This window comes from Bubalus bubalis, chromosome X (genome assembly GCF_019923935.1).
Source record: "Bubalus bubalis isolate 160015118507 breed Murrah chromosome X, NDDB_SH_1, whole genome shotgun sequence".
In the NCBI taxonomy this organism is placed as follows: Eukaryota; Metazoa; Chordata; class Mammalia; order Artiodactyla; family Bovidae; genus Bubalus; species Bubalus bubalis.
The window spans coordinates 105,752,415-105,772,726 of record NC_059181.1 but is presented as its reverse complement, the minus strand read 5'-3'; the positions used below and the strand labels follow the sequence as shown (position 1 = coordinate 105,772,726).

Here is a 20,312-nt window from a genome sequence, read left to right as displayed (position 1 = left end):
GCCTCCTGCGGGGTGGTGACGGCCCAGGCGCGCCGAGTCCCAGCAGCCTTCGCCGCCTCCGCGCGCCGCAGGCTCTGGGGCCCTCGCGCTCCAGCTTGTGCCCGGTCCCGTGGCCCTGCGACCCCCGCGTCCCCGGCGGCCCGGCTCTCCCGCAAGATGACGCTGAAGGCGAGCGAGGGCGAGGGCGGGGGCGGCATGCGCACGGCGCTCTCCGATCTCTACCTGGAGCACTTGCTGCAGAAGCACAACCGGCCCGAGGTGAGCGGCTCCCGAGGTCCCCCCAACGGCGTGCGATGAGGGCCGGTCCCCGACTCTAGGCCTCGCCGCCCGCCCTCCTGCCCTCGGGGTGGGGGCCCTGACCCCCGGGGCTCGTGCGGGACTTCTGGGCGCCATGGCTTGGGACCCGCGGCGCCTCTAGGCGGGAATCGGCAGAGGCCGCTGCCCCTGGCCCCGAGAGCTGATGAAAGGTCGGGGGAAACTTCTGCGTGGACGGAGTCGGGGTCACGGAGAAGACTTTCAGGAACAGAGCCCAGAGGAGGTCTGCTTAAGTGCTTGTGTCAGCAGAAAGGGTTGGTGGTAAGAGCCAACGCTGGCCTCAAAGTGCTCAGTCACCATGCCGTGGCATTTCTGCGGGGGCCTCTGGTGCTGGGGGGCACCCAGGTGGCCTGTGTCTGTGGGCAGGCATCATCTCAGGAGTAATTCTGCCCGCCCCCGCCCCCCCAGATTCCTGCGATGGCCCATAAATAGCAACTCACCTCTATCCTCAAAGATGGCCCATAAGGGAGAGTTGATTCTCTTGTTATCTTGGGGCTTCCCTGGTGGCTCAGAGGGTAAAGCGTCTAGACGGGGATTCGATTCCTGGGTCGGGAAGATCTCCTGGAGAAGGAAATGGCCACCCACTCCAGTACCCTTTCCTGGAAAATGCCCTGGATGGAGGATCCTGGTAGGCTACAGTCCATGGGTCGCAAAGAGTCTGGTATGACTGAGCTACTTCAAGGTAAGGCTGCATGCCAGGCCCACTCACTCACCTGAAGGCCGAAGCTGGGTCTCAGTGGTCAGCCATCAGCCAGCACCCACCGGCAGCCCTTCCACGTTTCCTGGCCTCCTCACGGCCTGCTGGCCAGGTTCCAAGAGAGGATGTCCACAGAGACACCCAGAGATAGAGGGCTCAGCAGACACTAGCTGGCCTGGGGACTCACGAGTGTGAATCTTTTTCTAGACCACCAAGATCTTTCAGGGCAGGGCTGTTTGCACACTCACTTTTTCCAGGTAAAATGCCTGATCCGTGGGGCCTCGGACATGGTTCCCAAATTACTAAGTGCCTGAAGAGGTGGACGTGCTATGCAGCGCACCCATCCACTTGGGCATACGATGAAACTGCAGATCCCCCAGGTCCCAGCAGACTGGCGTGCGGGCTGGGGACTGTGGACTGGGAGGCATCAGGGGGAGGCTGCATTCTGTATCTGCATTGACCTTGCTGCTTCCCTCAGGGCGCCATATTCACACTTGTCCATCTTTGCAAATCAGGATTGCAGTAGTCTAGGCTTCCAGGAGCAGCGGGATGATCACGTGGGGAAGACAAAGTTGCAGGTTAGGCAGCGCAGCGGCAAGTGCGCTAGGAGGGGATCAGGCTCTGAAACTCCTTGATTCCCCATAAGCTTGGAAATGTGATTTTTTGCTTTTCTTCCCAACAGTCAACTCACTTGGCTGAGCCTTAACTCCGTCCCCACCCCTGCCAAACTCTCTTTATTGAATTTTCTTTTGGCAACTTTATTGAGATTTACTTGGCATACATAGAATTCACCGATTTGTGCAGTTCATTGACATTGGACACATACATCCCACCCTGTAGCTGTGACCTCACAGTCCTTGAGGGTTGCCCCCCCCCACACCTGCCATCCCTGGAAGCATGGAACCCCACCCCCGCTCCAGCAGCATTTGTTTGTTTGTTTTTTCCCAGCAGCATTTGGAAAACACTATCACTTTGCCTTTTTGAGGCTGTCCTACAAATGGACTCCAGCTTACGTAGGCCTTTCTGTGTGCCTGCTTTCATTTTGCACAACCTGAGCGTCACCTGTAACTCAGTGTCCCGACTCCTTGGAGATCTTTCTGACCCTGGTGGGAAGGCTGGGGAGGTTCGTTGTGTGCAGTTTTGAACAGAAGCTCTGTCACTACTCTGAGTAAGCAGCAGTTTTTGTGGAGCCATGAGTTTATCCTGCAATACCAGATACAGTCTCCTGCCTATGTAGTTTGTTTGCATGAAAGGATTTGAGGATGGGATAAGAAAAATTGGTAAAGCACAGAATGAAAAGCTTCCGGAACTGCCCAACTGTGGACCTCGGAGGGAGAATCTCCACTCCATGAGGGGTGGCCTGACCCCACAAACCGGATGATTCCTTATTTCCTGAGGTTCACCTTCCCTCCAAGGAAGCTGTTGCCTTTAAAGCAATTCTGAAATTCCTGTTGCCAAACACTTCATTGAGGAAGATTGCTTTCCGTAAAAGTTCTAAAGACTCAAAAACCAAAGTTTCCCTTCTGATCGTAGTCCGTATTTGATACTGAAAAAGTCTTATCAGAGCACAGTGTTGCAGTACATTTGAAGTGGAGGCTGCCTTCCCTATTTAACTATAGGTGTCCTTCCTTGGAGAAACATTTTATGAGCTCTCTGTGACCTTGTTCTTTATGGCAGTCCCTTAGAGCACATAAAATGGGTTGTAAAATTCCTACTTCTCTCTGCTGGCCTGTTTGAAGTTGCCCCTTTCCCATAACCTGAAGAAATAGGTTGCAAGTCCCTGAAAGTTCACTTGGGCCTAATGGCCCAGGAATGAAGTCTGGCTCCAGCTGAGTATCCACTCAGCAGAGCTCCTGGCCAGCAGATTCGGCCTCATCTGCTGTTGCACAGGTTTGGGGCTGGAGATATCCAGGGTGCCATCAGCCAACAGTGCTCCAGGCAGGGACATTCAGGGCTCACAGAGGTCTGGAGATTTCACCAGAGGTCCCCTAGGGTGGGGGAGATGAAATCAGGTGACGTTTCATGGATGGCAGGGATTTTTTTTTTTCCCCTAAGCACCAGTTGCTCAAGTTTTCAACTGTTGCTCAAAAGAGGAGAACTGACTCCAGGGCTGGGAAACAGGAAGACATGCTCCAAATTAGGGAACCAGAGTACAGCTTGGTGTAACATAGAATTTTCTGAGGCTTCACTTTGCCTTTTTCCTTCACATGGAGGCTCCTCACAATGAGCCGCATCCATATGCATCCATTCCTCTGTCCCTGTGGTTCATCCACGATTACAAGCCTCCAGCCACCAGCAGAGGCCACCGACCCTGGACTGAATTGTTTGGTGCTGCGGGGTTGGCTGTGCAAGAAATACTCATGCTAGCGGACCCGTGGCAGCTCACATCCATCATGTCCCAGGGCCGATTGTACACGTTTGTGCTCTGAAGTCACCAGCCTGCCAGTCCTGCTGCAGGTGCTTTGTTTGTCTGCATCCCAGGCACCTGGTTCATCAGGACTGAAGCCAGGACTTGCATAAAATCCTGCCTCTGAGGCTTTCCTCTCCTCCCAGCCCTTTTCTGCAGCTCTCGTATTTGTTGGGAAACAGTTTCCCCTTTTTTCTGGTACCTTGAGCCCTTTTGGGTTTTCTCATGGGTTTTTTTTTCCTTGTGTTCTTTCCCAAAGTGGAGCCTGCCCTGGCCCAGGAGGACTGAGCAGCTGGTGTCTGGTGTAGGCTGTCACTTGCCTGCTTGGCCTGGGCCTTCTGTCTGTTGAAGTCGCTCAGTCATGTCCAACTCTGGGTGACCCCATTGACTGTACAGTCCATGGAATTCTCCAGGACAGGATCCTGGAGTGGGTAGCAGCCTTTCCCTTCTCCAGGGGGTCTTCCCAACCCAGGGATTGAACCCAGGTCTCCCGCACTGCAGGCGGATTCTTTCCCAGCCGAGCCCCCAGGGAAGCCCAAGAATGCTGGAGTGGGTAGCCTAGCCCTTCTCCAAGGGAACTTACCGGCCCAGGAATCGAACCCGGGTCTCCTGCATTGCAGGCAGCTTCTTTCCCAAATGAGCTCTCAGGGAAGCCCCATGGTACCTGAAAACAGTGGGCAGAGGGCTTACCCGTCAGCCCAACAGATGTTGGTTCTTTCCCTCCAGTCACTGTCACCAGCTCTTATTTTTTTTTTCCTTTTTTTTTTCTTTTATTTTATTTTTAAACTTTACATAACTGTATTAGTTTTGCCAATTATCAAAATGAATCCGCCACAGGTATACATGTGTTCCCCATCCTGAACCCTCCTCCCTCCTCCCTCCCCATTCCATCCCTCTGGGTCGTCCCAGTGCACCAGCCCCAAGCATCCAGTATCGTGTCACCAGCTCTTAATGTGACTTGGTGGGCCCTGCTTGAGTCATCCACCTCCACCACCTGCCGCTAAGTTTGTTTTTTCATCTCTCTCTTTTTTAATCCCAGCTTCCTCTGAACTGCTGCCTCTGCCCTTTGAACCCACCACAGATGTTTCCTCTGAAGAGGGTTTCAGAGGCCAGGCCTTGCCACCCCAGCAGTTTGTGTGAATATGGGCCCCTGACAGGCTGTGGAGCAGAGAGCGGCCCTGCACCCTCCTCACGTGGGACGGCCATTCCCCATCCTGCCCGGGTGTGGCTGGGGGCCTCCCTGGCCAGGGGGGTACTGGTGTCCAAGTTGCAAAGTGCACCCCACAGAAAGCAATCAAGCACCTTTGCCCAATATTGTTTGCTCAGCATTGCTTGTATCACTTTGTAATCACCCGGCACGGGTGCTCATGGCACTGGGAAGGACTCAACATTGTGGTCCAGCGTGGGGCCAGTAAGTCCCAGAACAAACCATGGAAAATCTCTGCTGCCCGTTGGAAGGCGCGTGTCTTACCAGCTGTGGAAACACGCCAAGTTCCAGCAGTTGAGGGGCAGGACAGGAGAGACGGGGGACTGACTGCAGCCTGCGGCCCCTGCTCTGTACGTATCTGTCTGTCTGTCTAGCCCTTCCTCACAGATTGTCTGTGGGCTGGGGGTGCCAGGTGTCATCAAAGAGCGGTCAGAGCAGGGGCATCAGGTGGTGCTTTGGGGGCACCCCACAGGTGCGAGTTGGTTCTTCAGGTGCCAGGTCAGAGCATTCCGGGTATCTCTCTCATCACTGGCAGCTTCTGAGGGAGTGTGATAGTGGCTCTGAGTCATTAGGAAGGGGGACTGTCTTGATGGATAAGCACATTGAAAAGCCCAGCGTTTGGCATAGCAAGTGTTGAACTTTTCTGGGTTCACTGTGTTCTACCTCTGGCATGCTTTGCAGAGTCCTTAATTTAAAGGCTGACATGTCCTGGAGCTGAATGAAGAGATGAGACCCCCAATCACGCAGGCATCCACCCCCTTGCCAAGTTCACTCTGTCTTCCGTGGACAGACTTTCGACTCTGTCCTTGTTGAGAACGTTACACAGGGCTCCGCCATGTCTGCAAACCCAGATGAATCATCAGAAATGCTTTCTTGATGGTACTTTATAGCACATGATAAGAGAATCTGATCTGTGTTTCCAGACTTTATGGCCACCTTTACCTGCTATGGTTACTGATGAATCCCTGGTTACATGGATCAAACCCAAGTCTCCCACATTGCAGGCAGATTCTTTACCAGCATTGCTGGGTTTTAAGACACGTAAGTGGTAGTTTGGAGAAGGCAATGGCACCCCACTCCAGTACTCTTGCCTGGCAAATCCCATGGATGGAGGAGCCTGGTAGGCTGCAGTCCATGGGGTCGCTAGGAGTCAGACACGACTAAGCGACTTCACTTTCACTTTTCACTTTCATGCATTGGAGAAGGAAATGGCAAGCCACTCCAGTGTTCTTGCCTGGAGAATCCCAGGGACGGGGGAGCCTGGTGGGCTGCCGTCTCTGGGGTCACATAGAGTTGGACACGACTGAAGCGACTTAGCAGCAGCAGCAGCAAGTGGTAGTTGCTGGGAGATCCATGGAATGAATCTGCAGGTTTGATTTTGAGCATTCTCAGCCCCACTATTACTAGTGAACAAAGATTTGTAAGTCAGAATCAGGGCAAGTCAGGCATGCAGTCAGTGATCCTTGAACTCCTAAGTCTGTGCGTTCAAATCTCTTAATACCTGCAACATGGTAAAAACAAATAAGGTGCTTTTTTAACAGAAAGAATTCTTCCAACTTGATGCCACATGCTTCCAGGTCGCTGTGGGTAATGCTTTGAGAAGCTCTGAGGTCACCATGTGCTGTAGCCTGTTAATTTCCAACCCCAGATTCCTGCAACTTTCTCCATGGTTTGTTGTTTCCTCTCCCCATTGGTTACTGTGCTCTCTTAGTTACAGCTCTTTGGGTGCAAACAAGTGCTACCTGCCAGCTGTTTTGCTACTTTTTTACAATAACTTCAACTCTGTCTCCTATGAGATCAAAAATAGTACATTGTCAAAACCATGGACTTGACATTGCTGTGACATGTGAGTGTAGCTCTGGGCAATTTTGTCACATGTGTGAAGATACATAACCACCACCGCTAGTCTGTTTGCCAGCTCTGTAATTTTGTCATCCCAATAATGTTATATCAGTTCAGTTCAGTTGCTCAGTTGTGTCCGACTCTTTGCGATGCCATGAATCGCAGCTCACCAGGCCTCCCTGTCCATCACCAACTCCCGGATTTCACTAAGACTCATGTCCATTGAGTCAGTGACGCCATCCAGCCATCTCATCCTCTGTCGTCCCCTTCTCCTCCTGCCCCCAATCCCTCCCAGCATCAGAGTCTTTTCCAATGAGTCAACTCTTCACATGAGGTGGCCAAAGTATTGGAGTTTACCTGGAATCAAATCATTGGCAATATTTTTATTGCTGGGAATTGTCCCAAAGTCTGGATGGATCATAGTCTGTTGAGCTGCTCACCTGTGATAGATACTCCTAGTTGTTTCCAGGTTTGAGTTACTATGAGTAAATCTGTACAAACCTTCAGTTCAGTTCAGTCACTCAGTCGTGTCTGACTCTTTGCGACCCCATGAACTGCAGCACACCAGGCCTCCCTGTCCAACACCAACTCCCAGAGTCTACCCAAACTCATCTCCATTGAGCCGGTGATGCCATCCAACCATCTCATCCTCTGTCATCCCCTTCTCCTCCTACCTTCAATCTTTCCCAGCATCAGGGTCTTTTCAAATGAGTCAGCTCTTTGCATCAGGTGGCCAAAGTATTGGAGTTTCAGCTTCAACATCAGACCTTCCAATGAACACCCAGGGCTGATCTTCTTTAGGATGGACTGTGTGGATCTCCTTGCAGTCCAAGGGACTCTCAAGAGTCTTCTCCAACACCACAGTTCAAAAGCATCAGTTCTTCAGTGCTCAGCTTTCTTTATAGTCCAACTCTCACATCCATACATAACCACTGGAAAAACCATAGCCTTGACTAGACGGATCTTTGTTTACAAAGTAATGTCTCTGCTTTTTAATATGCTGTCTATGTTGGTCATAACTTTCCTTCCAAGGAGTAAAGTGAAAGTGAAGTCACTCAGTCATGTCTGACTCTTTGTGACTCCATGGCCTGTAGCCTATTAGGCTTCTCCGTCCATGGGATTTTCCAGGCAAGAATACCGGAGTGGGTTACCATTTCCTTCTCCAGGAGATCTTCCCAACCCAGGGATTGAACCTGGGTCTCCTGCATTGTAGGCAAACGCTTTACCATCTGAGTCACCAGGGAAGCAGTAAGTGTCTTTTAATTTCATGGCTGCAATCACCATCTGCAGTGATTTTGGAGCCCCCCCAAATAAAGTCTCTCACTGTTTCCACTGTTTCCCCATCTATTTGCCTTGAAGTGGTGGGACCAGATGCCATGATCTTAGTTTTCTGAATGTTGAGCTTTAAGCCAACTTTTTCACACTCCTCTTTCACTTTTATCAAGAGGCTCTTTAGTTCTTCACTTTCTGCCGTAAGGGTGGTGTCATCTGCATATCTGAGGTTATTGATATTTCTCCCGACAATCTTGATTACAGCTTGTGCTTCATCCAGCCCAGGTACAAACCTTCATGTAGCAGGATTTGCACACACATTTGTCTTGTTCCATTACAGTGAATACAGTGAAAGTCTCTCAGTCGTGTCCGATTCTTCGTGACCCCATGGACTATACAGTCCATGGAATTCTCCAGGCCAGAATACTGGAGTGGGTAGCCTTTCCCTTCTCCAGGGGATCTTCCCAACCCAGGCCTCCCACATTGCAGGCGGTTCTTTACCAGCATTGCTCGCTTGTAAAGTACTCATTTTGTTTTCTAAGAAAACACCCGATTCTCTTCCTGAATGGCTGTCCCATTTTACATTACCACCAGCCATGGATAAGAGATTCAGTTTCTTTCCATCCTTATGACTATTTAGTCTTGTCACTGGTTTTGATCATAGCTGCTCTGATGGCTGTGTGGTGATATTTCCTTATGATTTTCTTTCTTTTTTTTTTTTTAATAGCACTGGTTTGTTTTTCTGTTTTTGTCTCTGCTGGGTCTTCATGGCTAAGCGCAGGCTTTCTCTAGTTGCAGCAAGAAGGGACTCCTCTTGGTTCCACAAGGACAAGCCTTCTGACTGTCACTAAATGGAACCCAAGCGTGTGGCCAAAATCCAGCAGAACTAAAAATTCTCCATTCATTCCTTTGGTGACTTCCCTTCTCACAGGTCTCCCAGGATCCGGAGACCCTTCCTTTCATTCTTTTCTGTCGTGTGTGTGTGGACCTTGATGTTGTAAGGGTTCTGACATTTACAGTCTGTTCTTTACCTACAATTGTTTTGCAACCTGCTGTAGGTCGATGCTAAAAAGGGAACGTTGGTAGAGGCTTTTGTATTATTCTGACTGGTGGCCAACCCAACAGCTTTATTCTGTTTCTCACTGATTCAGCTTCTCCCTGATCTTTTTCGGGATGACCAGACACCCAACTCAGTTCTTCTTTTTTCAGCCCCTTGTGCAGCCTGGGACAGCCTGTTCTCCAGTTCTGGTTGATGAGATACCGGCTTCCTCCTTCCTGCAATCTTCCCCAGCTAGTTTCTTCTGGGTGCACATTCTCGGCTCTGCTGTCTGCCGGAACATTTTTTAAATCTCTCATCCTCATGACTTCCTTTTTTTGTGTGTGTGGGTTTCTATTTACCTTCCTGCCTTGGACTCTCCTTTCAGTAGGGCCCAGGGACTTTTCCCACGCTCAGACTTTTCCGTGGGTTCAATCCCTGCTCTGAGAACTAGATCCTACAGGCTGCAACTGAGACCCAGCACAATCAAATAAATGAATATCAAAAAAAAAAAAAAAAAACAGGATCCACACTACACACAATTCCTTAAGCTCCCAACTTGAATCTAAATGACACTCACTTAGGAAAATTCTATCTTGCCACAAGAGAAGGCTTTTATATGCCTGTTAAGAGATTAATCTGAAATGAATCCAGTTTTCTTCTGAGCCCCTTCTCTTGTCACCCAGTTCCTCCATGTTGTTCACGTGTCCCTCCAGAGAGAGATGGCATGTTTACAAGCAGATATGAAGATTTTCATCTGTTTCACAGCATACCTTTCCTCCCCCCTCCTTTTTTTTTTCACTTAACAACATTTCTTTGAGATCAACCCCTGAACCTCCTTTTCATGGCTCCATGGTATCTGTGTGTGCTAGGACACTTTGCACAGAGGTAGAGGTAACTCATCTACTGTAGATGGCCTTGAAGTGCCCTGTAGCTCTGGTGTCATGAGTTACATCAGTTACATGAGTTACATCAGTTACGTCTCATCAGTTACTTTGCTAAATACAATCCCTTGTTAGAAGCTTCTGCTTTCATAGCACTGTGGAAAGCCGTGTCACGTGAGTCTGGAGAAGTGCTAGCTGCTGCCCAGGGCAGTTTCTCTTTCTTGGGACTTCCCTGATTGCAATAGATCTGGAGAGACAGACAGACACATAGATGGGGCTAGCTGTTCCTCCCTGGGGAATCTTCCCATTTCTCCTTTGCCACCAACTGGCTGATGAGGTGCCCTCCTGGTCCCACCCATTGGGAAGATCTTCCCTCCCCGTGGTCTCTGAGGGTCACCCCCACCCCCGCTGTGGCTGGATCGCAGCCGCAGTCCATGTGCAGCGGAATCCTTCCCTAACGTCCTGATTGAATATTTGACCTGGAGTGGGTGGGAACATTTTCAGAGTGCTCCTTGCCCTTCTCCAAGCCCTGGGCTACTTCAAGAGCAGTTCAGTTAGAAAGAGGAGGAAGAACCAGCAAAGGAGACTGAGGAGTGCTTTAAGGAGATCCATCCATTTATTCTCATTGGCATGTGATGTCAGAGCCACACTGTTCTTAAAATTCCAAAGTCCATCCACAGTAGGACAGCTTCTGAGGGTCCCAGTTCCATGCTCTGTGGCCTTTTTTCACTCTCCTGATGCCATTCCTTCCAGTGTTTTATCTGCAAATTTTCAAACCCACTGCAAAGAACAAACAATTTGATAGTAGCTTCCATTTGACATACCTCCTAGATTATACCATTAACACGTGGCCATGTGTGCTTTGTCACGTGTCTATCCACAAACCATTCATTCACCTTTTTTTTTTCCTCAAAGTAAGTTCCACAACTGAACCCTGTGCCTACAGCCTGTGCCCTGCAACAGGACAAACCACTGGTATGAGAAGGCCACTCACCACATCTAGAGAAAAGCCCAACAGCAGCAACTAAGACCCGGCACAGTCATAAAAGAAATGAATGAATCTTGTTTTTTTTTTAAAAAAGCTGCAAGCATCAGAACAGTTCACCCCTAAAGGCTTCAGCGTGCATATTATGGAATAGTATTCAGTATTTCTATATGATTTTTTTTTTAACTTTGTGGTCCAAGGTCCATCTGGTGAAATGTACTGGATGAGTTTGAACAAATACATACACCTGTGCTAACCCAACCCTGATCACAGTTTGGAGCATCAACACTCCAGAAGTATCTCTCATACTCTACCCAGCCTACCCCTTCCCATCCCAACAGAGGTAACCACCATCTTCAATGTTGTTATTGTCGTTTAGGCGTGTTCTAAAACCTCACAAATGGGCTCATCTAATGTGTACTCTTTTGCCTAAAGCTTCTTTCACTCAACATCACACTTTTCAGACTGATGCATGTTGACCCCTGTCAACATGGTCCTTTTCTTGTTTCTGCCACCTCCTGTGGGTGAATAAAGCTGCTGTGAACATCCATGTGCAACCCTGTGTCTTTTCTTTTGGGTGAACACTTCAAAGTGTGGTTGACAGGGCCTAGGGTCAGTGTGTGCTAAACTTGTCTTTTTCGCCATCAGCTCCCTAGTGCATCTTATGAAAAAGCCCAAAAGAACTTTTTGGCCCACCCAGTATTTCCCTGATTACAGTGCTTGTAGGCTCTTGTAGTGCATGTGGCCTTTTGAAATGAAGTGTCCGTTCAAACATTCTGTCTTTTCCTCACTTGCCATCCTGTTATTGAGTCATAAGAATTCTTCACATGTTCTGGGTATAAATAAGTCTCTGTCAGACGTATGTATTGCAGCTTTTACAGTCAGGCTGTGCCATGCCTTCATAGCTCTTGATCGTCTTTTGGTGAGAAGGTGTTAGTTTTGATGGGACAACTGTCCGCATCTATGATTATCGCTCTGTGTGCCTACTAAACCTTTGCTTGTCTCAGGGGAGTTTCTTCGCTTCAAGGTATTTATATTTTTTAGTTGTCATTTGGCTCTTTTGTGTCAGATAGAAGGCACTTCTGCTTCCTCCCTGATTTTGACAATGTGCTCTGCTGCTTTTCTCAAAGCTTGGCTGTCTCACCTTTTCTGTTTGGCACTGCCAACTGTCTGGTTTTGTCTAGAAAGTCAGGTGGGGATGAACATTCCTGCTGCCAATGTGGGGTTGACCTGGCACCATGGATTACCAAGACCAGCCTTCTGTCTGTCCTCCTGCCCAGGCCAGAGGCCTTAAATTAACTTCAGATGTATCATGCAGAGACTTTCCAGAGTGTAATTCATGCGGCTGTGCTGTCTGCATGGTTGAGGTCAACGAATCACAGTTCACGTGGCATCTCAGGCCAATGGGAGGGGTGGCCCGTTGGATAAATAACAGTTCAGTTCAGTCAGTCATGTCTGACTCTTTGCGACACCATGAATCGCAGCATGCCAGGCCTCCCTGTCTATCACCAACTCCCAGAGTTCACTCAAACTCATGTCCATCGAGTCGGTGATGCCATCCAGCCATCTCATCCCCTGTCGTCCCCTTTTCCTCCTGCCCCCAATCCCTCTCAGCATCAGAGTCTTTTCCAATGAGTCAACTCTTCGCATGAGGTGGCCAAAGTACTGGAGTTTCAGCCTTAGCATCATTCCTTCCAAAGAACAGCCAGGGCTGATCTCCTTTAGAAAGGACTGGTTGGATCTCCTTGCAGTCCAAGGGACTCTCAAGAGTCTTCTCCAACACCACAGTTCAAAAGCATCAGTTCTTCAGCACTCAGCTTTCTTCACAGTCCAACTCTCACATCCATACGTGACCACTGGAAAAACCATAGCCTTGACTAGACGGACCTTTGTTGGCAAAGTAACATCTCTGCTTTTGAATATGCTATCTAGGTTGGTCATAACTTTCCTTCCAAGGAGTAAGTGTCTTTTAATTTCATGGCTGCAATCACCATCTGCAGTGATTTTGGAGCCCCCAAAAATAAAGTCTGACACTGTTTCCACTGTTTGCCCATCTATTTCCCATGAAGAGATGGGACCAGATGCTATGATCTTAGTTTTCTGAATGTTGAGCTTTAAGCCAACCTTTTCACTCTCCTCTTTCACTTTCATCAAGAGGCTTTTTAGGTCCTCTTCACTTTCTGCCATAAGGGTGGTGTCATCTGCATATCTGAGGTTATTGATATTTCCCCTGGCAATCTTGATTCCAGCTTGTACTTCTTCCAGCCCAGTGTTTCTCATGATGTACTCTGCATATAAGTTAAATAAGCAGGGTGACAGTATACAGCCTTGACATACTCCTTTTCCTATTTGGAAACAGTCTGTTGTTCCATGTCCAGTTCTAACTGTTGCTTGCTGACCTGCATATAGGTTTCTCAAGAGGCAGGACAGGTGGTCTGGTATTCGATCTCTTGAAGAATTTTCCACAGTTTATTGTGATCCACACAATCAAAGGCTTTGGCATAGTCAGTAAAGCAGAAATAGATGTTTTTCTGGAACTCTCTTGCTTTTTCCATGATCCAGCAGATGTTGACAATTTGATCTCTGGTTCCTCTGCCTTTTCTGAAACCAGCTTGAACATCTGGAAGTTCACGGTTCACATATTGCTGAAGCCTGGCTTGTAGAATTTTGAGCATTACTTTACTATTGTGTGAGATGAGTGCAATTGTGCGGTAGTTTGAGCATTCTTTGGCATTGCCTTTCTTTGGGATTGGAATGAAAACTGACCTTTTCCGGTCCTGTGGCCACTGCTGAGTTTTCCAAATTTGCTGGCATATTGAGTGCAGCACTTTCACAGCATCATCTTTCAGGATTTGAAATAGCTCAACTGAAATTCCATCACCTCCACTAGCTTTGTTCGTAGTGATGCTTTCTAAAGCCCACTTGACTTCACATTCCAGGATGTCTGGCTCTAGGTGAGTGATCATACCATTGTGATTATCTTGGTTGTGAAGATCTTTTTTGTACAGTTCTTCTCTGTATTCTTGCCACCTCTTCTTAATATCTTCTGCTTCTGTTAGATCCATACCATTTCTGTCCTTTATCGAGCCCATCTTTGCATGAAATGTTCCCTTGGTATCTCTAATTTTCTTGAAGAGGTCTCTAGTCTTTCCCATTCTGTTGTTTTCCTCTATTTCTTTGCATTGATCGCTGAGGAAGGCTTTCTTATCTCTTCTTGCTATTCTTTGGAATTCTGCATTCAGATGCTTATATCTTTCCTTTTCTCCTTTGCTTTTCGCTTCTCTTCTTTTCACAGCTATTTGTAAGGCCTCCTCGGACAGCCATTTTGCCTTTTTGCATTTCTTTTCCTGGGGATGGTCTTGATCCCTGTCTCCTATACAATGTCATGAACCTCCATCCATCCATAGTTCATCAGGCACTCTATCAGATCTAGTCCCTTATGTCTATTTCTCACTTCCAGTGTATAATCATAAGGGATTTGATTTAGGTCATACCTGACTGGTCTAGTGGTTTTCCCTACTTTCTTCAATTTAAGTCTGAATTTGGCAATAAGGAGCTCATGATCTGAGCCACAGTCAGCTCCCAGTCTTCTTTTTGCTAACAGTATAGAGCTTCTCCATCTCTGGCTGCAAAGAATATAATCAATCTGATTTTGGTGTTGACCATCTGGTGATGTCCATGTGTAGAGTCTTGTCTTGTGTTGTTGGAACAGGGTGTTTGCTATGACCAGTGTGTTCTCCTTGCAAAACTCTATTAGCCTTTGCCCTGCTTCATTCCATATTCCAAGGGCAAATTTTCCCATTACCCCAGGTGTTTCTTGACCTCCTACTTTTGCATCCCAGTCCCCTATAATGAAAAGGACATCTTTTTTGGGTGTTAGTTCTAAAAGGTCTTGGAGGTCTTCCTAGAACCGTTCAACTTCAGCTTCTTCAGCAGTACTGGTTGGGGAATAGACTTGGATTCCTGTGATATTGAATGGTTTGCCTTGGAAACGAACAGAGATCATTTTGTCGTTTTTGAGATTGCATCCAAGTACTGCGTTTTGGACTCTTTTGTTGACCATGATGGCTACTCCATTTCTTCTAAGGGATTCCTGCCCACAGTAGTAGATATAATGGTCATCTGAGTTAAATTCACCCATTCCAGTCCATTTTAGTTTGCTGATTCCTAGAATGTCGACGTTCACTCTTGCCATCTCCTGTTTGAACACTTCCAATTTGCCTTGATTCATGGCCCTAACATTCCAGGTTCCTATGCAATATTGCTCTTTACAGCATCTGACCTTGCTTCTATCACCAGTCACATCCACAACTGGGTATTGTTTTTGCTTTGGCTCAATCCCTTCATTCTTTCTGGAGTTATTTCTCCACTGATCTCCAGTAGCATATTGGGCACCTACTGACCTAGGGAGTTCCTCTTTCAGTATCCAGTATGAAATGGCAAAATGATAGGATAAATAACATGGCCCATCAAATTGAATGCAGTCAGCTACCAGCCTAAGAAGATAAGCATTGGTTTACGTAGCTTGGGATTCCCTGGTGGCTCAGATGGTAAAATGCCTGCCCACAATGTGGGAGACCCTGGTTAGATCCCTAGGTCAGGAAGATCCCCTGAAGAAGGGAATGGCCACCCACACCAGTACTCTTGTTTAGAAAATTCCCTGGATGGAGGAGCCTGGTGGGCTACAGTCCATGGGGTCGCAAAGAGTCAGACACGACTGAGCGACTTCACTTTCACTTTCTGTAGCTTTGGGGTTTGTAGACCTGCAGTGATATCCTAGGGGTCGCCTCAGCTACTTGCTTCATCCAATGCTCTGCTCTTTTGCCCTGCCAGCCTGTGTCACCCCAGCTGAGTGCTGTGATGGAGGACATGTACACCAATGGGCCCGCTGCCCTGGGGAGCCCAGCCCAGACTCAGGGCCAGGAGGCCCGGAAAGTGCGGCTCATCCAGTTCGAGAAGGTCACCGAGGAGCCCATGGTAACCCCTGTTTTTCGCCACCATCACCCCCCCGCCCGCCCCCGCTCCAGAGCAGGCTTCCTGCCCCCTTCCAGTGGTTGACGCCCCAGGTGGTGGAGACAGGAAGTCTTTCTCCCAAGAAATCACTTTCAGATATCTTAAAGATCAGCTCAGCCTGGAGACAGAAACAGCAACCACCTCCAGTATTCCTGCCTGGAAATGTCCATGGACAAAGAGGAGCCTGGCGGGCTGCAGTCCATGGGGTTACACGACTGAGCACGTTCACATGAGGGTGGAGGGTTGGTAGCAATAAACTGATAGAACTGAAACAAACAAAACAAGATCAGCTCAGAAATAGCTCACAGTCAAGCATGCTATGGCTTTGTCTATCTTCCAGGGAATCACACTGAAGCTGAATGAGAAGCAGTCATGTACGGTGGCCAGAATTCTCCATGGGGGCATGGTCCACAGACAAGGTATAGGTCCAGCCTTCTTCTATACTTCATGACATGACTATTTTTCCTGTTAGGTAACATTTGAGCAATTACTATATGCAACCCCTTTCATCCGCCTCTGAATACATAGCAGTGAAGCAAAGAGACCATCTCTGCCTCCTGAGGCTACCAGTTAAACTGAGAAAATAGGGAATTTCCTGGCACATCAGTATTTAGGACTCGGTATTCTCACGGCTGTGAGCCATAGTTCAATCCCTGGTCGGGGAACTAAGATTCCATTAGCTAAACAGCACGGCCAGAAAAAAAAAAGCAACTAAGCAAATAGACATTAACACATATTTCAGTAACTGCTGTATCTCCTTCATGGGAAGCAGCCATCAATTTGCAGAAGCATCCATTAGTAAAAGCACTTTTCTTTGTATCTAGGGGAGTGCAGGTAAGATAACCACTCTTCACAGAGATTCACACAGATTCTAAACAGTGATTAACTTGATCACTTGGTAGTGTTTGGAGGTTTTAGCTTAACAGCAGAAAAACATCAAGCTTGCTGGTGACTTCAGAGTGCCAAGTTCTTCATTTTCTGGTTTCTTTGAGTGTTGTATAGCTGTTATCAGAGGCCCCAGAGATTAGGGGCACTGTAGTTCCAGGAGATTTTGAGGATCAGGTACTTTTATTCTTCACTTGGAGTCCTGAAGCCAAGGCAGACGACATAGTCAACTTCCCACTGCTAGTCCTCATAGGACCCAGAGGGCCATCAATAGAATATTCCGGTCTCTTGTGGTCGAATACTTCTAACCCTTTGTTTTTTTTACACAATCTATTGTATCACGTGCTACAAATCACAGTTTCTTTCCTGCAGTGTTTTGACTCCCATTGACAGCTCTTGTCTAAACCTGTTTTCTTTTGATGGTAGGCTCACTTCACGTTGGGGACGAGATCCTAGAAATCAATGGCACAAACGTGACTAATCACTCGGTAGATCAGCTGCAGAAGGCGATGGTGGGTATCCACTCTGCCCTTGTTTTGGTGAACTGTGGATCGGAATTGCTGTCCACGTACCGCATTTTTCTGTGAATGTATTTATACCTCATTGAAGGGCCTCTTATCACTCAAGAAATGACAACCCTCTGTTTTCATTTAGTAAACTTCCAAAACAAGGCAGATGACCCAGAGTGTCTAGAAAGAGCTCTGTACTGAGTGCCAGAAGTCCTCAGTCTTTAATGGCAGCCCTGAATCACACTCTCCTTTACTCCAGCCCTGTGATTTGGAGCAAAATTCACTTCTCTAAGTCATCTATAACACGAAGATGCTAGTAATCACTATTCTGTTATAGATTTCTTACAGAGAGGAAAGGAATTGGACTAAAAGATGAAACGTCAAAAAGACAGAATGATCTCTGTTCATTTCCAAGACAAATCAGTCAATATTACAGTAATCCAAGTCTATGCCCCAACCACTAAGGCTTAAGAAGCTGAAGTTGAACGGTTCTATGAAAACCTAAAAGACATTCTAGAACTAAAACCCAAAAAGATGTCCTTTTCATTATAGGGGACTGGAATGCAAAAGTAGGAAGTCAGGAGATACCTAGAGTAACAGGTGCATTTGGCCTTGGAGTACAGGATGAAGCAGGGCAAAGGCTAACAGAGCTTTGCCAAGAGAATGCACTGGTCATAGCAAACACCCTCTTCCAACAACACAGGAGAAGACTCTACACATGGACATCACCAGATGGTCAATACCAAAATCAGATTGATTATATTCTTTGTAGCCAGAGATGGAGAAGCTCTATACAGTCAGCAAAAACTAGACTGGGAGCTGACTGTGGCTCAGATCATGAACTCCTTATTGCCAAATTCAGACTTAAATTGGAGAAAGTAGGGAAAACCACTAGACCTTTCAGATATGATCTAAATCAAATCCCTTACAATTATACAGTGGAAGTGACAAATAGATTCAAGGGATTAGATCTGATAGAGTGCCTGAAGAACTATGGACAGAGGTTTGTGACATTGTATAGGAAGCAGTGATCAAGACCATCCCCAAGAAAAAGAAATGCAAAAAAGCAAAATGTTGTCTAAGGAGGCCTTACAAATAGCTGAGAAAAGAATAGAGGCAAAAGGCAAAGGTGAAAATGAAAGATATACCATTTAAATGCAGAGTTCCAAAGAATAGAAAGAAGAGATAAGAAAGCCGTCCTCAGTGATCAATGCAAAGAAATAGAGGAAAATAATAGAATGGGAAAGACTAGAGATCTCTTCAAAAAACTTAGAGATACCAAGGGAACATTTCATGCAAAGATGGGCACAATAAAGGACAGGAATGGTATGGACCTAACAGAAGCAGAAGATATTAAGAAGAGCTGGCAAGAATACACAGAAGAGCTATCCCAAAAAGATCTTCCGATGCAGATAACCACGATGGTGTGATCACTCACCTGTAGCCAGACATCCTGGAATGCGAAGCCAAGAGGGCCTTAGGAAGCATCACTACGAACAAAGCTACTGGAGGTGATAGAATTCCAGTTAAGCTATTTCAGATCCTAAAAGATGATGCTGTGAAAGTGCTGCACCCAATATGCCAGCAAATTTGGCAAACTCAACAGTGGCCACAGGACTGGAAAAGGTCAGTTTTCATTCCAATCCCAAAGAAGGGCAATGCCAAAGAATGTTAAAACTGCTGCACAATTGCACTCATCTCACATGCTAGCAAAGTAATGCTCAAAATTCTCCAAGCCAGGCTTCAGCAATACCTGATACGTGAACTTCCAAATGTTCAAGCTGGTTTTAGAAGAGGCAGAGGAGCCAGATATCACATTGCCAACATCTGTTGGATCATCGAAAAAGCAAGAGAGTTCCAGAAAAACATCTACTGCTGTCAAAGCCTTTGACTGTGTAGATCACAACAAACTGGAAAATTCTTCGAGAGATGGGAATACCAGACCACCTGACCACGCCTCCTGAGAAATCTGAATGCAGGTCAAGAAGCAACAGTTAGAACTGGACATGGAACAACAGAGTGGTTCCAAATTGGGAAAGAAGTTCGTCAAGGCTGTATATTGTCACCCTGCTTATTTAATTTACATGCACAGTACATCATGAGAAATGCCAGGCTGGATAAACACAAGCTGGAATCAAGATTGCCAGGAGAAATATCAAGAACCTCAGATATGCAGATGACACCACCCTTATGGCAGAAAGTGAAGAGGAAGTAAAGAGCCTCTTGATGAAAGTGAAACAGGAGAGTGAAAAAGCTGGCTTAAAACTCACTGTTCAAAAAAAAAAAAAAAAAAAACTCACCGTTCAAAAAACTAAGATCAAGGCATCCAGTCCCATAACTTCATGCCAAATACATGGGGAAACAGTGACAGACTTTGTTTTGGGGGGCTCCAAAATCACTGTAGATGGTGACTGCAGCCATGAAATTCAAAGACATTTGCTCCTTTGAAGAAAAGCTATCACCAACCTAGACAGCATATTAAAAACAGAGACATCACTTTGCCGTCAAAGGTTCATCTAGTCAAGGCTATGGTTTTTCCAGGAGTCATGTATGGATGTGAGAGTTGGCCCATAAAGAAAGCTGAGCACCAAAGAACTTATGCTTTTGAACTGTGGTGTTGGAGAAGACTCTTGAAAGTCCCTTGGACTGCAAGGAGATCCAACCAGTCCATCCTAAAGGAAATCAGTTCTGAATATTCATTGAAAGGACTGATACTGAAACTCCAATACTTGGGCCACCTGAAGTGAAGAACTGACTCATTTGAAAAGACCCTGATGCTGGGAAAGATTGAAGGCAGGAGGAGAACGGGACTACAGAGGACAAGATGGTTGGATAGCATCACTGACTTGATGGACATGAGTTTGAGCATGCTCTGGGAATTTGTGATGGACAGAAAAGCCTGTCCTGCTGAACTCCATGGGGTCGCAAAGATTTGGACATGACTGAGCGACTGAACTGAACTGAGATGAGACATTGAACGTGCCCTCTAGATTCAGTTGTGCTGGGTGTTTGCCCTTCCAGATTCTTCACCATGGTTCTTCAGCCCTGTGCACAATGGTGACCATTCCTGCAAGCAAAGCAGGGAAAATCACATGGAGTATTTGGGTGTCATTGGCGATGGCTAGTAGGAAGCACCCCTCAGGCACTTAGCATGGGAATGAAGCAGAGAATAGAAACTCGAAAACAAGTGTGGTTTGAACCAGAAATGAAAAAACTGAACGTTGCCAGAATTACATGTTAACATTCCTTTCAAATTTCTG

The 20,312-nt window shown here is 47.1% G+C and overlaps 1 protein-coding gene across 1 annotated transcript in view; it reads left to right on the top strand.

Moving 5' to 3' along the window:
* MPP1 (MAGUK p55 scaffold protein 1) overlaps nucleotides 1-20,312 on the top strand; it is a 32,948-nt gene continuing 12,636 nt past the window's right edge. Inside the window, exons 1-4 of the mRNA XM_006060857.4 lie at nucleotides 1-258; nucleotides 15,479-15,622; nucleotides 15,999-16,077; nucleotides 16,970-17,055. Coding sequence (XP_006060919.1) covers nucleotides 157-258; nucleotides 15,479-15,622; nucleotides 15,999-16,077; nucleotides 16,970-17,055 — 411 coding nt within the window. The 5' untranslated portion in view covers nucleotides 1-156. The remainder of the gene's footprint in view (nucleotides 259-15,478; nucleotides 15,623-15,998; nucleotides 16,078-16,969; nucleotides 17,056-20,312) is intronic.